Source organism: Hyperolius riggenbachi, chromosome 7 (genome assembly GCF_040937935.1).
Source record: "Hyperolius riggenbachi isolate aHypRig1 chromosome 7, aHypRig1.pri, whole genome shotgun sequence".
NCBI classification, from domain to species: domain Eukaryota; kingdom Metazoa; phylum Chordata; class Amphibia; order Anura; family Hyperoliidae; genus Hyperolius; species Hyperolius riggenbachi.
In genome coordinates, this window is record NC_090652.1 from 244901543 (window position 1) to 244915072 (window position 13530).

The 13530-nt window shown below is 44.2% G+C and overlaps 1 protein-coding gene across 1 annotated transcript in view; it reads right to left on the minus strand.

Moving 5' to 3' along the window:
* The window catches only part of AGPS (alkylglycerone phosphate synthase), a 308587-nt gene that overhangs the window by 210809 nt on the left and 84248 nt on the right, over window positions 1-13530 (minus strand). Inside the window, exons 3-4 of the mRNA XM_068245442.1 lie at window positions 4747-4837; window positions 77-197 (exon numbers count right to left, since the gene is read on the minus strand). Coding sequence (XP_068101543.1) covers window positions 77-197; window positions 4747-4837 — 212 coding nt within the window. The remainder of the gene's footprint in view (window positions 1-76; window positions 198-4746; window positions 4838-13530) is intronic.

Here is a 13530-nt window from a genome sequence, read left to right on the forward strand (position 1 = left end):
ACTACAGATCCTAGTAGATACCGGTAGTAATATTGTTGTAGGTATCAGATGACACAGAAACAGGAAAATGTCTTACCGTGACCTCGGAAAACCCGGTCCTCAGTATCTTGTGAAATTGGAATACCGATGGCTTTAATGTCCTGGATAAATCCTTCATTCGCAATAGCTGGTGGAACATCATTTACATTTAAAGATGCCTAATAAAAAAAAATCATGGCGATTAGGAGTCAGGGCACAATTTGCTTTTTCAAATTAGAAAGTACAGTAAGACATTAAAGTGACCTGTCACTTCTTAACACCTAATGAACTAAACAGATATTTGTCAAGCAAGACGTATCAGCTTAGTTTTGCGGCTTTTCTCATGGATCACCACGGTTGAGAAATGAGAATTTACTGATATAAACTGTGATGGAAAATGTCAGCAAGAGAGAAAGCTCTCCACATTCATCTTTATAAACATTCTTACTTGCCTCGCCCTATTAATCTTGGTACAATAAGAGTGCCCACAGACCAGAGTGATTGCTTGACAAAATGATCAACTCAGTAACACAATTAAGTACAGTAAATGAATATAGTAAAAAAAAAAAAAAAGTGATTTTGTTTAATTAATCATAACTATTAGCAATACTCGTACTATCATGGCCAGTGAAAGGACACCCCACCAAACTATTAAAGATAAGATTTACTTACCCGGGACTTCTTCTAGCCCCTAGCAGTCTATCTGGTCCCTCGGAAAAGCGCCGCTGACCCCAGTGTGCCGCTAGCCCCTCCAAAAGACTGCTGACCACAGCTGTGGTTGCGGGCTATTGCACATTTTATATTGCACTACAGGTCCTCTTTACAGAAAACCAGAGGAAATCTAAACTGTGAAGGAAGATTCCAAGAGCAGATCAATACTATTCTAATTGCCTGGTCTTACTCACGCCTGTACCACCCCAGGAATAGCTAACTCATCAAAGTCTAGTTGAGGAATATAAATGCATCAGAAGTTAGGGAAGCATAGCACAAACCATCAATAGAATGCATGATATTGTGTAATGCATAACAAGGTAAGGTATGAATGTGTTATACTAGGCTAGACATGCCTCATACACACACTAGAGGAAGTTCAGGTGAAGAGATTGTTGGGCGCTTTCTCAGCAGAGAATCCTGCATGTGCACAGCTGCCCTACACCGTAGTGTAGCGATCCAGCAATGTCTAGAGAGACCAACGTCCCTTGTTGTGGAATCCGAGATAAACATTTACTCATTGCATAATTGTGTTCCTTTAATATAGTTTATAGGGCATTCCTCAATACTCGAATTCCCTATAAACTAAACAAGCTTTACCCACAGCTTCTCCAGAGAGCCTTGGCACTTTGATCCTTAGTAGCAAGGGCTTATGGGAGCTCAGTCTGGGCAGGAGGAGGAGGAGGTTACTAGCCAGAGATTTCAGAGGCAGAGGGGTGGAGGGAGGAGGAGAGGGGAGTGAAGTTTTCACAGGCTGAGGGCTGGAGATACAGATCAGCTTGCCTGTGTGTAATGATCACAAACAGAACATGAACGCTCTCGTATCACAGGAAGAAATAACCATAAACTGTTGAAGCTGTTTGCAGCTAGATTTGCTGTGTAAACTATCTAAACTTTAGATAAGATATATAGACAAGTTACTGGTTATGGTTAGTTTTTCATCTCGGATCTGCTTTAAAGGTGCACAAAATGAACCCAAATATATTACCTACTTAGGCATAAAAATTTCTACAGACCCGTCCGATCTTTTTGCATTGAATTACAAGCCTGTCCTGTCCGAGATGAAGGGAGACCTGTTGAGGTGGAACTCTCCATCGATTTCCTGGTCTGGACGCATACAATCCATACGTATGAATCTACTGCCAAGGATTCTCTACTTATTTAGATCACTTCCGATACAAATAACCAAAGCCTCCTTAAAAGACCTCCAAACTTCAATCTTCAAATATATTGCGAATAATAAAAAGAGTAGAATCAGACAATCAGTCATGCATCTTAATAGGGACAGGGGGGGACTGGGGGTCCCTGACCTCTTTAGCTACTACAGAGCGGCTCAAATAGCCCAGATGGCACAAGTCCATGCTACCTCTAATAGACCACTCTGGGCTGAAATAGAAGATGATCCACTGTCACCAATTAGTTTGGCGGCCCTCCAGTGGTCTCCGCACCTCTCCCCGGCAAAATATAAAAGACAATCACCCTTATCAGCCCACTCACTTTCCATCTGGCAAAGATTGAGATTTAGCAAAAAATTACAATCCACCATACCTGTCCTAATGCCAATACTTGGCAATCCTGACTTCCCTCCTGGACTGGACCCACGCCCCTTCCACTGGTGGGCGTCTCATAATCTCCTTTCATTGACAAACTTTCTCATTAATGATAAACTCCCGAATTGGCCCACATTCTGTTCACATATTAAATACCCTCCCACAGAGAACTATAGAGCTGTTCAGATATATCACTACCTGAAAGCCCTCACACAAGCGAACCTTATCCACACAAGGCATACTACTTATGAGCACTGGTGTAGCCGGAGGCCGCTGGAGGGCGGACTTATATCATATTTATACTCTATCATATCCCAACCTTTGGAGCTAAACAAACTCCCGTCGATGATAGCTTGGGAGGAGGACTTGGGGCACCAACTTGACATGAAGCAATGGGCTAAGTGCTGCCTGACTTTAGCCAAAGGCAGTAACTATTTCTCTCATATTGAGACTAACTATAAAATTTTACATCGCACTTACATACCCCCCCAGAAATTGCATATTATATCCAAAGACAATTCTCATTTATGTTTTAGAGGGTGTGGACAAGTAGGTGATCTTGCACATATTTGGTGGTTCTGCCCGATAGCTAAGACATACTGGGCCCAGGTGGCCTCGGCCATAAGCACAGCCCTCGAGATACCCCTCCCTCCTGACCCCCTTCAATTATTATTAGGACACCAACCTCAGAGATGGAAATATCCACAACATAGACTAGCTCAGCATGTGGCAAAGGCGGCTCGTCTCCATATAGCACGTCAATGGTTAAAACCTAACCTTTCACTGGACATGACGGACGCCATCATCATGGACATACTCATCTCTGAAAGACTATTAGCAATAGTAAACGATACGACGCTATCTTTTACACGCACCTGGCAACCATGGCTCTCGGCTTCCGAGTCTCTGGGACTACGGTCCTGTGCCCTCGCCTTTTAGGGGCTATGCCCGCCTCGGCGACTGTCCTGCATTAACAAGTAATATACTGACCTGCATGTATAGTTTGTGTTGTTTATATGTTTATATGTTATGATGACAAACTGTATGACACCCTTTGTTAAGGGAATTTCTAAAAAGCTGTAAGTTTTCTATTGAAATTTTCAATAAAATACTTTGAAACTAAAGGTGCACAAAATGGGATATCCGCCAACAGATTCTGCCATGGTTGATGCCTCAACATGCCGCCCTACTGCAATTTCGATCGATTTCTGGCCAAACAGACTGAAATTACTGATTGGGAAGGACCAGTCCTGACGGCAAAAACAAAACTAGCTGGCAGCGGGGGACCAGAGGATTAGTGAGTGGCTGCGAGGGCTCAGGACTGCTGCAGGGGGCTGGTAGAAGCCCCAGGTGAGTGAAACACTTTTTTTTCCTGGCTTAAGTGTCCCTTTAAGCATTCCTAATCTTTACTTACAGAGGGTGGTTGAATAAAACTCTAAAGAACATGCATCATCAAGAAGACTGAGACCAAATATTGTGAGGTTAAAGAGGCGCTGTCAGTCATACGATCTAAGAAAAAAAAACATATTTAAAGGGAACCTAAACTGAGAAGTATGTGGATTTTTCCTTTTAAATAATACCAGTTGCCTGACTCTACTGCTGATCCTGTGTCTCTGATATTTTCAGCCACAGCCCCTGAACAAGCATACAGATCAGGTGCTCTGACTGAAGTCAGTATGGATTAGCTGCATGCTTGTTTCGGGTCTGTGATTCAATCACCACTGCAGCCAAAGAAAATCGGCAGGGCTGCCAGGCAACTGGTATTGTTTAAAAGGAAACATCCATATCCCTCTCCGTTTAGGTTCCCTTTCAGTAAATACTTGCTCTACTTTCAAAATGTGCACAGTGCAATACATATGTTTTTAGCGATTTTACTTTAGTGTCTAAAGACACTCCCACCCAGCTCTGCAGTAGCAATTACATTGTCATCGTCATTGTGTATGCCTTGCCCACCCTCCTCCCAGTCTTCAGACACTCCCACCCAGCTCTGCAGTAGAAATTACATTGTCATCGTCATTGTGTGACTCTGCAGAGCTGGTTTATTTGTATGGATGGATTTCAGAAGCTGCTGGGGAGAGAGATTTTCTCAGCCAATCAGAGAGGAACAGAGGTCTGGGAAGGGAAAACGAGGGGGAAAGAGGCTTCAGCCAATAAGGCTGCATTAGTTATGTCTGAGGGGAAAGTAAGGAAGGAAAAAAGAAAACCCAGCATGCCCTGCAACTTCCTTTGTGCGGCAACTGTCCCAAATAAGAGCCAGGAAAACTGTGGAATGATTCTTTTATAAACAAGAAAAGTAAGAGTGATTTTTTAATTTTCTATTGCCTGGTTAGCATCCTTATTACTTGTTTACCAGATAAAAATAAAGAATTGATTTTTGATTTTATACCGGACAGTTACACTTAAAGATGCAGTACCTTAAACATAAGAGAGTATAAGTGAAAACATATTACGCCCTGTATGTACTTACTCTGGAGGTAGTTTTGTGATCCAAACTAGCACCAAATGTCTTCTCCATCCATTCCCGCAGAGCTGGTAACACCATACCACTCAGCTTATACCTAGAAGAAAAGCATATTTCAGTAAAAAATTGGGCCATGTACTAAATGCTGTACTAATAAACATGCCAGTAACTTGGCCAAAATACACATCAATTCATAGCATTTAAGCTAGTTACACATTATACAATATGTGATAGCTTTCCGCAGAATTCTTGTGTAATATCAATCATGCCACTGACATCACTAGCTTCGTACTGCCCAGTAGAGTACAAAGCAAATAAAAAGGTCACTTGAACTGCTACATCCCGCGACACATTCATTCCAGCATCACTACCAATCAACATCCAGCTGATATTCTGATCAAATATTGATTGGGAATACCACATTTTATAATGATATTTAAAGTGACACTTAAGCCAAAAACAACTTATGATATAATGAACTGTACGGGTTGTTCATAAAACATTAGTAGCAAAGAAAAATGTCTCATTTTTATTTTTAGTTATATAGCTTTTTTTTGTAACTTTGCATCATTCTCTAATATTTGCAGTTTACAAACTATACTCAGTATTTTAAACTATGAAACAGAGCAGGAAAGTCCAAAGGGTCATAAGTTCTGCAGTAAAACCTTAAACAAGAAACAGTAAGAGACAAGTTGAGATAAGTGCTTCAGAAAAGAGCACTGGTCTAACTAAATTAGTCGGAGAGCTCAGAGAAGCTCTTTTGCATAGATAACTGAACTCTTCCTGTACTTGAAAAAAATAGGAGACTCATATCTGTGCTACGATATACTAATGTTTATTTCTTAGCTGTAGAAATATCGAGTAAACTTCGCCATGCTACCAATCGCTTGAAAACATTTCCTCAGTGTACAGAAGCATTTCTGTGGCTCTGTCTATCTGTATACCCAGCAGTTTCTCTGGAATTACATAGTTAGAGCTGCAGTGAGAATCCCAGTGGATGAGCAGTTACAGAAATGCTTAAACCCACTCAGGTTCATACTACCAATCATGCCAAGAACAAAATAATTTAGTTAACTTTTTTCATTATGCCAGCATTAAATTTAAAACATTCACTGAACTTCCTGACCCGTATCTGCTTGAGTTTATTTACTGTATGGCTACCACAGGAATGACATGAATAAGCAGAAAGAGCAGGTGTCTTCAATAAAGTGCTCAATGAGTGTATATATCATGGTATACTAGATAGAATGGTAATCTGGAAACTAGTTGCTTTTGACATTTCTCCGGTCTTCACTTACCAACACTTGAGGCCAACATGAACCTGTAAGCTTGAGGAATGTGGCTTATCTGTCAAGCTGCCCATAAAACAGCATCAGCAAAAATTCTAAAAACGTCAGGTATTTTCTAACATCGTGGTGTCTGCTGCTTGTTGGATGATAATCTTTCATATTTTTATTACACCACAGGCCAGCGCAGCACACTTATCTCAAAATATGGACACGCTCTTGCCACACCACAGAACTCCTTCATTCAAATGTAAGGGAACAACTATGCCCTTGTATCAGATATTGCCCTGTCCTGCCATGTGACGACACAAGCAGCAAGCAAATTGACTCATTTGGGCCATCATCACTCACGCCTGTTAAAATAATGATAACTACTTTTTCATTTTTAGTAGCCATAAGGGCAGGCTCTTATGGCCTGGTCAAACTGCAGAATGACAGCCTCCAGTCAGGCTGTCTGGACAGGACCCCTCCGTCAGGGACTTCTACATGTAGGGAAAAGTGAGCGACAGCCCAGACATTCCCCCCTCCCATCATACACTGGAGGAGGATGAATGGAAAAAAAAATATTGTAAGAGAATCTGTAAAACAAAACTAAAAAGCCTCGGGCTGGGGGGAGGGGGTAGGGACGGGTTGAGTTTTTTTGGAGGTAAAAGGTCCACAAGACACCCCTGCATTATATCTGCACCTAGTTTAGTTTTTTTTCTCCTGATTTTTGCCCTCTTAACCCAAGTGTGTCTTACAGTCCGAAAAATAAGGCATTTATGTCAGGAGGGGGAAGCCTCTGGGTCCTAATGAGGCTAACCCCGTCCTCTTCGCCCTCTGAGATCCAGGGCTGGCAGCCCCCGAACAGCGGCAATGTAAATATTTACCTTTCAGGGTCCAGCGCAGCGGCTTTCCAATGGGCTCAGGAATGAATAGCCAAGCCCCATCGGGTCCACTCTACTGCGCAGGCGACTTGTACCTGTGCAGCAGAGTGGACCCTATTGGGCTCGACTATTTCCACCAGAGCCCATTGGAAAGCCGCTACTGCGCCTGCGCTGAAGTCAAATAGTCAAATATTGCTGCTGCTCCTGCGCCACAGCCGACAGGCTTTTTTTGCTGTATTTTCGGGGGCTGTCAGGGCTGGATCCAGGAGAGTGAAGAGGACGGGTAAGTTTCATTAGGATCTAGAGGCACCCCTCCCGAGGTAAGTGCCCCCCAAGGGGCTTTTTTTGTTACAGAATATGAAAAATGACCACCTAGGAGAAAACATTCACACTTTTGCGTTGCAATAACACAATGTTGCATGGATTTTTGGCAGAATTCACCCATTTACTGTAGTGAATCAGATTAGCAGCACAAAGGAAAGCAACATAACCTGCACAACCATCTGAGTTGGACAATATGAAAGAGGAGTTAAACAAAACTGAAAAGATAACAGTATGACAAAAGTGCTGCTTACCATCCACATAGAATTGATGGATGTTGGAAAGGTAAGTTAGGTTTTACTCTTGTAAAGTCACTTATTGTTTGGGGGAAAGGGGGGGGGGGGGGTAGATGGTTAAGTGTCATTTTTTTTTTTCAAACATTACAAGCCTTGTGAAAAAGGAGAAATGGAAAAATGATGGAACAAGAAGCCCTGTTTTATTGTGCACATAATGTAATGAACACTCAGCGGTTTTAAAAGCAAGCAGTTATCCTTGAGGCAAGGAGCAGTTGGCCCAATACCCATATAATTCTAGGGATCCCTGGTTCATCCAATGCCATCTTAAAATTGTTCTCAGCACTGAAATGTCTTTTATTGTAATGCAAGAGTATGGCAACAGGAGAAGCGTAGAGTGGAGACTCGATGCAACTACATATCTTCAGCCAGGCATGTCCACAGTCCGGCCCAGGGGGTCAAATGCAGCCCATCAAGTAATTTCTGGTGGCCCGCAAAAGCTCTCTATACTTTCCGTATATTTGGTAAGCTGCACTCTAATGATAAGTGGCCCAGTGCTGTGCACAGTTTTATTGTCTACTGTTGACCTGTGAACGCTCTCTATAGTTGTTAATTCCATGTGGCCTGCAGGCCGCTACTGCACTGCCGCATGAGCAGCATTAACAGCCACTGATTAGCAGCTGCCATTGTTCTAAATGCACACGGTATACGGGATATTTCCAGTGGCAATTAGTCACAGGCTTAGTGTACCTAACTACATTTAGAAAAAAAACGGTTTCATTTTGTTAGTTCAGCTGCCTAACTCTCAAGAACGGCAGTACGGCCCTTGGCCTAAAAAGTTTGGCTACCCCTGTCCTAAGCTAAGCTGCAGATATAGTCGTATAAGAACTATGTAACACTGGGAGCAACTTGTAACTGTACGGATATGAACTGTGGACAGCTGCATGTCACCCCTGTTCCACTGCTATACAAGTCTAAGAAGAAAAGGAAAAGCATAATGATTTTCATTAAAGTGGAACTGTAGTGAAAATAATAATTAGTGTTTTCCCATTGTAACATCTTTTCTCTCTCTGATTTACATTCTGAAATTGATCTCTGGTGGTGACAATCTTTAGTCCTGTCAGGTGATCTGTACGAAATGTTTGTTACTGAGAGCTCTATGCACAGAGGGAGATGCTGCTTGCGTGGCAGTTGGAAAAAGCAGCTTTTTCCAACAATGCAACAAGGTTCACAGACTGCAAACTGTCAGCAACTAGGTCATGACATCACACTATGGAAGGGGTTTCACCACAATATCAATCATACAGACCACCCTGATGATCTAGTCATGAAAGGTAAAGATGTCTTGTGGGAAAGGGGGTATCAGCTACTGATTGGGATGAAGTTCAATCCTTGGTTACAGTTTCTCTTTTAGAAAGTAGCCTGAGCTGCATACACTTATGTAGTAAACATATGCCAGATATCGGCTCTGTGATGAAAAAGTTAATATCAAACAGAATAGTACAGGGCACCCCAAGTGTATGATGAACCCCATAAAAGTGATGTGGCCTGCTGTAGCAACACCACTACTTCTAGCACTAGGAAACAGTCAGAAGGTGGAGTGAAACCAGCTACCAGGCAATAAATACAGCTCACACTGATTTTAGAGCCTGGGTTGTGCTGGGCGGTCATCTTGCAGAAAACTGATCTTTTTTACTTTCACTTCGCTATGTCCACAGATCAGTTCTTGATTCCTCATTGCAAGACAAGGCCTAAGGATCAGTAATTATATAACTGTGCATCCCAGAAACCAATACATCCAAAAACAAAATGATATGGTCTCTGAATCAGCTTATAATGAATTCTTTTAGCAATCAAAAAAAATAAAAAATTCATTTTACTGAACATTTGCCAAAATGGTTTACCTGGTGGATTATTTGTTTTAACAAATAAGGGAAAAAAATTATCTTAACCACTAGCCGACCGCACGCTTATACCGTGCGTCGGCAAAGTGGCAGCTGCAGGACCAGCGACGCAGTACTGCGTCGCCAGCTGCAGGCTGATTAATCAGGAAGCAGCCGCTCGCGCGAGCGGCTGCTTCCTGTCAAATCACGGCGGGGGGCTCCGTGAATAGCCTGCGGGCCGCCATCGCAGGCTAAATGTAAACACAAGCGGAAATAATCCGCTTTGTTTACATTGTACGGCGCTGCTGCGCAGCAGCGCCGTAAGGCAGATCGGCGATCCCCGGCCAATCAGCGGCCGGGGATCGCCGCCATGTGACAGGGGACGTCCTGTCACAGGCTGCACAGGACGGATAGCGTCCTGTGCAGCCCCGATCACCGGGGGGACAGGTAGGAGAGGGAGGGGGGGTGAATGTCGCCGCGGAGGGGGGCTTTGAGGTGCCCCCCCCCCCCCGCCAGCCACACGCAGGCAGGAGAGATCGGACCCCCCCAGCACATCATCCCCCTAGTGGGGAAAAAAGGAGGGTGATCTGATCTCTCTGCCTGCACCCTGATCTGTGCTGGGGGCTGTAGAGCCCACCCAGCACAGATCACATAATACAATGCTGGTCCTTAAGGGGGGGTAAAGGGTGGGTCCTCAAGTGGTTAAGCCCCACACACACTCTCAACAGAGGTCTTATGCAACCCAATTATAAAACAACTTTTGTTGTGAAACAAGTTGAAACAAACAGAAAAAGCAGTTTGCTATTGTTCAAACAACTAATAAGACTGATATGACATCAATCCAACTGTTCGAGTGACGTCTTATCAGTCTTATCAGTTGTTTGAACAATAGGAAACAACTTTTTTTGTTTGTTTGTTTCAACTTGTTTCACAACAAAAGTTGTTTGATAATTATGCTGCATAAAATACCTCTGTTGATCGTGTGTGTGGGGCTTAATCTAACCATGTATAGTAAAACTGAACTGAAAATAAACATGAGATAATTGGATGTGTAGCAGCAATTGTATATAGAGCCCTGTGGAGATATATTGAGGTGCTGATGATATTAGGGAATACAGAAACATATTCTATCATTTTTATGTCTGCTGTATATCTTTCAGAGGTGGATGTCAGCCAGTATGGCTTGAAGATATTGGCAGCTAGCTTCATGGACTGTTAATGTGATTGTGTGTGGGTGTCAATAGACAGACAAAAGAGAACCTCGTTACCAGTCACCTTCAATAGGCAAGGAAGCGGCTCATTAGGCCACTAGCAGTCACTTTGATCTGCTGCCCCAGGTGTGATTGTCTGCGTCTGCCTACAGGCAATTACAGGCAAACTGCTACCTGTAACCAGGATGCAATCTTTTCATGTATGTGCTAAAATACACTTTAACCAAGGAAATAATGTGGAGGAAGCCTTTTGATGTCTGGTAGGATACAATCTTACCTATTGAATTCTGAAACCTTCAAGAAGCTAAGACAGGAACCCTTTGAAGCTTGCATATCACAGGAAAGATTAGGACAAGCGTTTGGTGATGTCACAAACGGGGAAACTGCATTAGTTCCTGGGGGCTGGACATTAAATGCCCCAGGGGACATTTCAGAATATAAAAAGCAGAGGCAGATACCTAGTAAGCATCTTCTCTTGGAGGTAGCGCTTTAGCTAGAGATGATTGCCTGGTCGAAACGGCGTCCTCCCGTCAAACAACGTTCTAAGCTGGTAACGTTCTTTTTTCCCCCGTTTATTTTTACGCAAATATCCGTGTGTGTATCTTTGTAACTCCTAATTTTGTAACTTTTTTACTTTGTTTTTTGTAATCTTTTGTATATACTCTGTTCTGCATTGTTCCATGTTTTTCTGGAATATTAAATTATTATTTAATAAGCTTGACTTCTGCCGTACTAAACTAACACTCATAGCCTAGAGGAGACTGCAGTGTAGCTGTGTATAAATCCGTTCCTAATTGTATGTTTGAGCAACACTACCATATGAAATTGTAATTGCATTGTGTGTATGGGGCACTTCTGCGCTCGACAGCCGAGTGGGAAGTCTAACAGTATCGTTCGGAACGACTGTTAGTGGTTTTGCTGCACGACAGTGTAACTTGCATTACAAATCATTGTCTGATTGTGCTGTGGTACTGTACAACTGTACTGTGTGTGTGGGTGCGTGGTGTTCTCGTATTCGGCCTAAGCGCAAAGCTGACCCAAATACGAAAACGCAGATTGCGTGTTTAGCCCTCGACAGCTGAGGGGACGTGTCTAGCAACACTAGTGGTGGCAGTGGGAAGTGTTTGAGGGGTTCCAGCCTTGTTTGTAGCTTAAATAAGGCTGTTCCCCGCTTAATCTGGTCAAACCCGCAGTCGGGAACCGTATACGCAGGCGTGCCGCGGGCCGGTTCCTGACAAGCCCAGAGATGGATCTTCGGGGGGGGGGGTTCATGGGACAAAGAGCCTAATGACATGGCTCTGTGTCACCCCAACAGCGCTCTATGCCCCCCCCCCCACTGCTGCGCTATAGTGCCCCGAGTATAATGACAAGATTTGTTGCTAACTCGGAGATAAACAGAGGGGAGAGGAATTCCCTGTTCAAAACGCCTGCCAGGGGCGTTCCTACAGGGTTTCCTTAGCTGCAATTGGGCAGCTCTCTCCCCCTGGCCGCGCCTCCTGCTGCTCCCCCACCTCCCTGCATGCTATGAAAGACAACACAGTCTCTTAATGCAGCGTCACGACCCATGGGTCACGCAAGTGAAAGTGGGCCATTGCAGCCCACAGGAGCAGCGGGGAGCGGCGTTTTTGCAGCTACCTGATCCGTTTAGCCCTGCGGATCAGGTAGCCTACTTTTTATTTTATTTTTTTGTGCCCACCTCCGGCTTGCTTTAAACTTAGTATTAAATGTATCCATCTCATCATGTCGCACGTTTGGGTATGCTGTAATTATGTATGCAAATATATATGTAACAATTGTGGAATTATCTCTGTGATCAGCACACAAGGCGTGCGCCGACACGGCGGAAATCCTCTACAAGCGTATGAAAGGAGAGAATCCAGCTTTGGTGCAAAGCACCAGTAGAGGGAAATTCCCACCGGCAGGTGGAGCTGTGGAGTGCAGAGGAGCAAGCCTCTGTACTGCCACAGATGCCAGATGGGAATTGTCCGAACTGCAACCAAGCAGGGCAAGATAGCCCTTGAAGAGAGAGAGCACAGCGACAGGGTGAATGTGTGTTCACTAATCTAGTCGCCAACCCGCGACGATGAACACACAACCGTGAAGATCAGGTGGGAAAGCAATCGCAAGAGATAGCGATTGCTAATAGCGACAAGACTGAATAAGCACAGAAAAGGGATGTATGTATGTCCACCAATCTTGTCGCCAACCTGCGACGGTGAACACACAACAGAGGAAATCGAATGAGAGAGCAATCGCAAGAGATGCGATTGCGAATGAGAATGAGCACAGGGACAATGTATGTGTGTGCACCAATCTAGTCGCCAACCCGCGACGGTGCACACACAACAGTAGAAACAGAGTAGGAACGCAATCGCGAGAGAGGCGATTGCCAGAGGTGACACAAGACTAAGCAGAGGTAAATCCAGGAGCAGAGCAAAGGCACAGTAATTCATACAATGAGAATGATAAGGAAAATAACAAACGCTAACTAAACGCGATCACCGCACTCATTCGCAACAGCGAACACGTTAACAGCGTGATCTCCGCACCTTAAGCGCAACAGAGACAAGCACGCCACCCTAACTAACCACCGACACGCAAACACGAAACAGAGAACGCGAGCGCATGATTAACGGTTACCTCACCGAGCCTACCGCAAGCGTTCGTATCAGACCACAGAGACGGACAACAGGAATATGAGAGATACGATCCATCGCTTTTCCGCCAGAGCGAGTGCGATCCGGGTTCAGGGATAGGACAGGAAAGATCCATTGCTCTCTCCGCCAGAGCGAGTGCGATCCGGCTTCAGGGACAGGACAGGAAAGAGCCACTGCTCTTCCGCCAGAGCAAGTGTGAGCCAAGTAGGGAAACAGAGTTAGCAGGATCCACTGCTCTTTCCGCCAGAGCGAGTGCGATCCAAGTAAAGCAACAGAGCTTAGCAGGATCCACTGCTCTTTCCGCCAGAGCGAGTGTGATCCAAGTATAGAAAC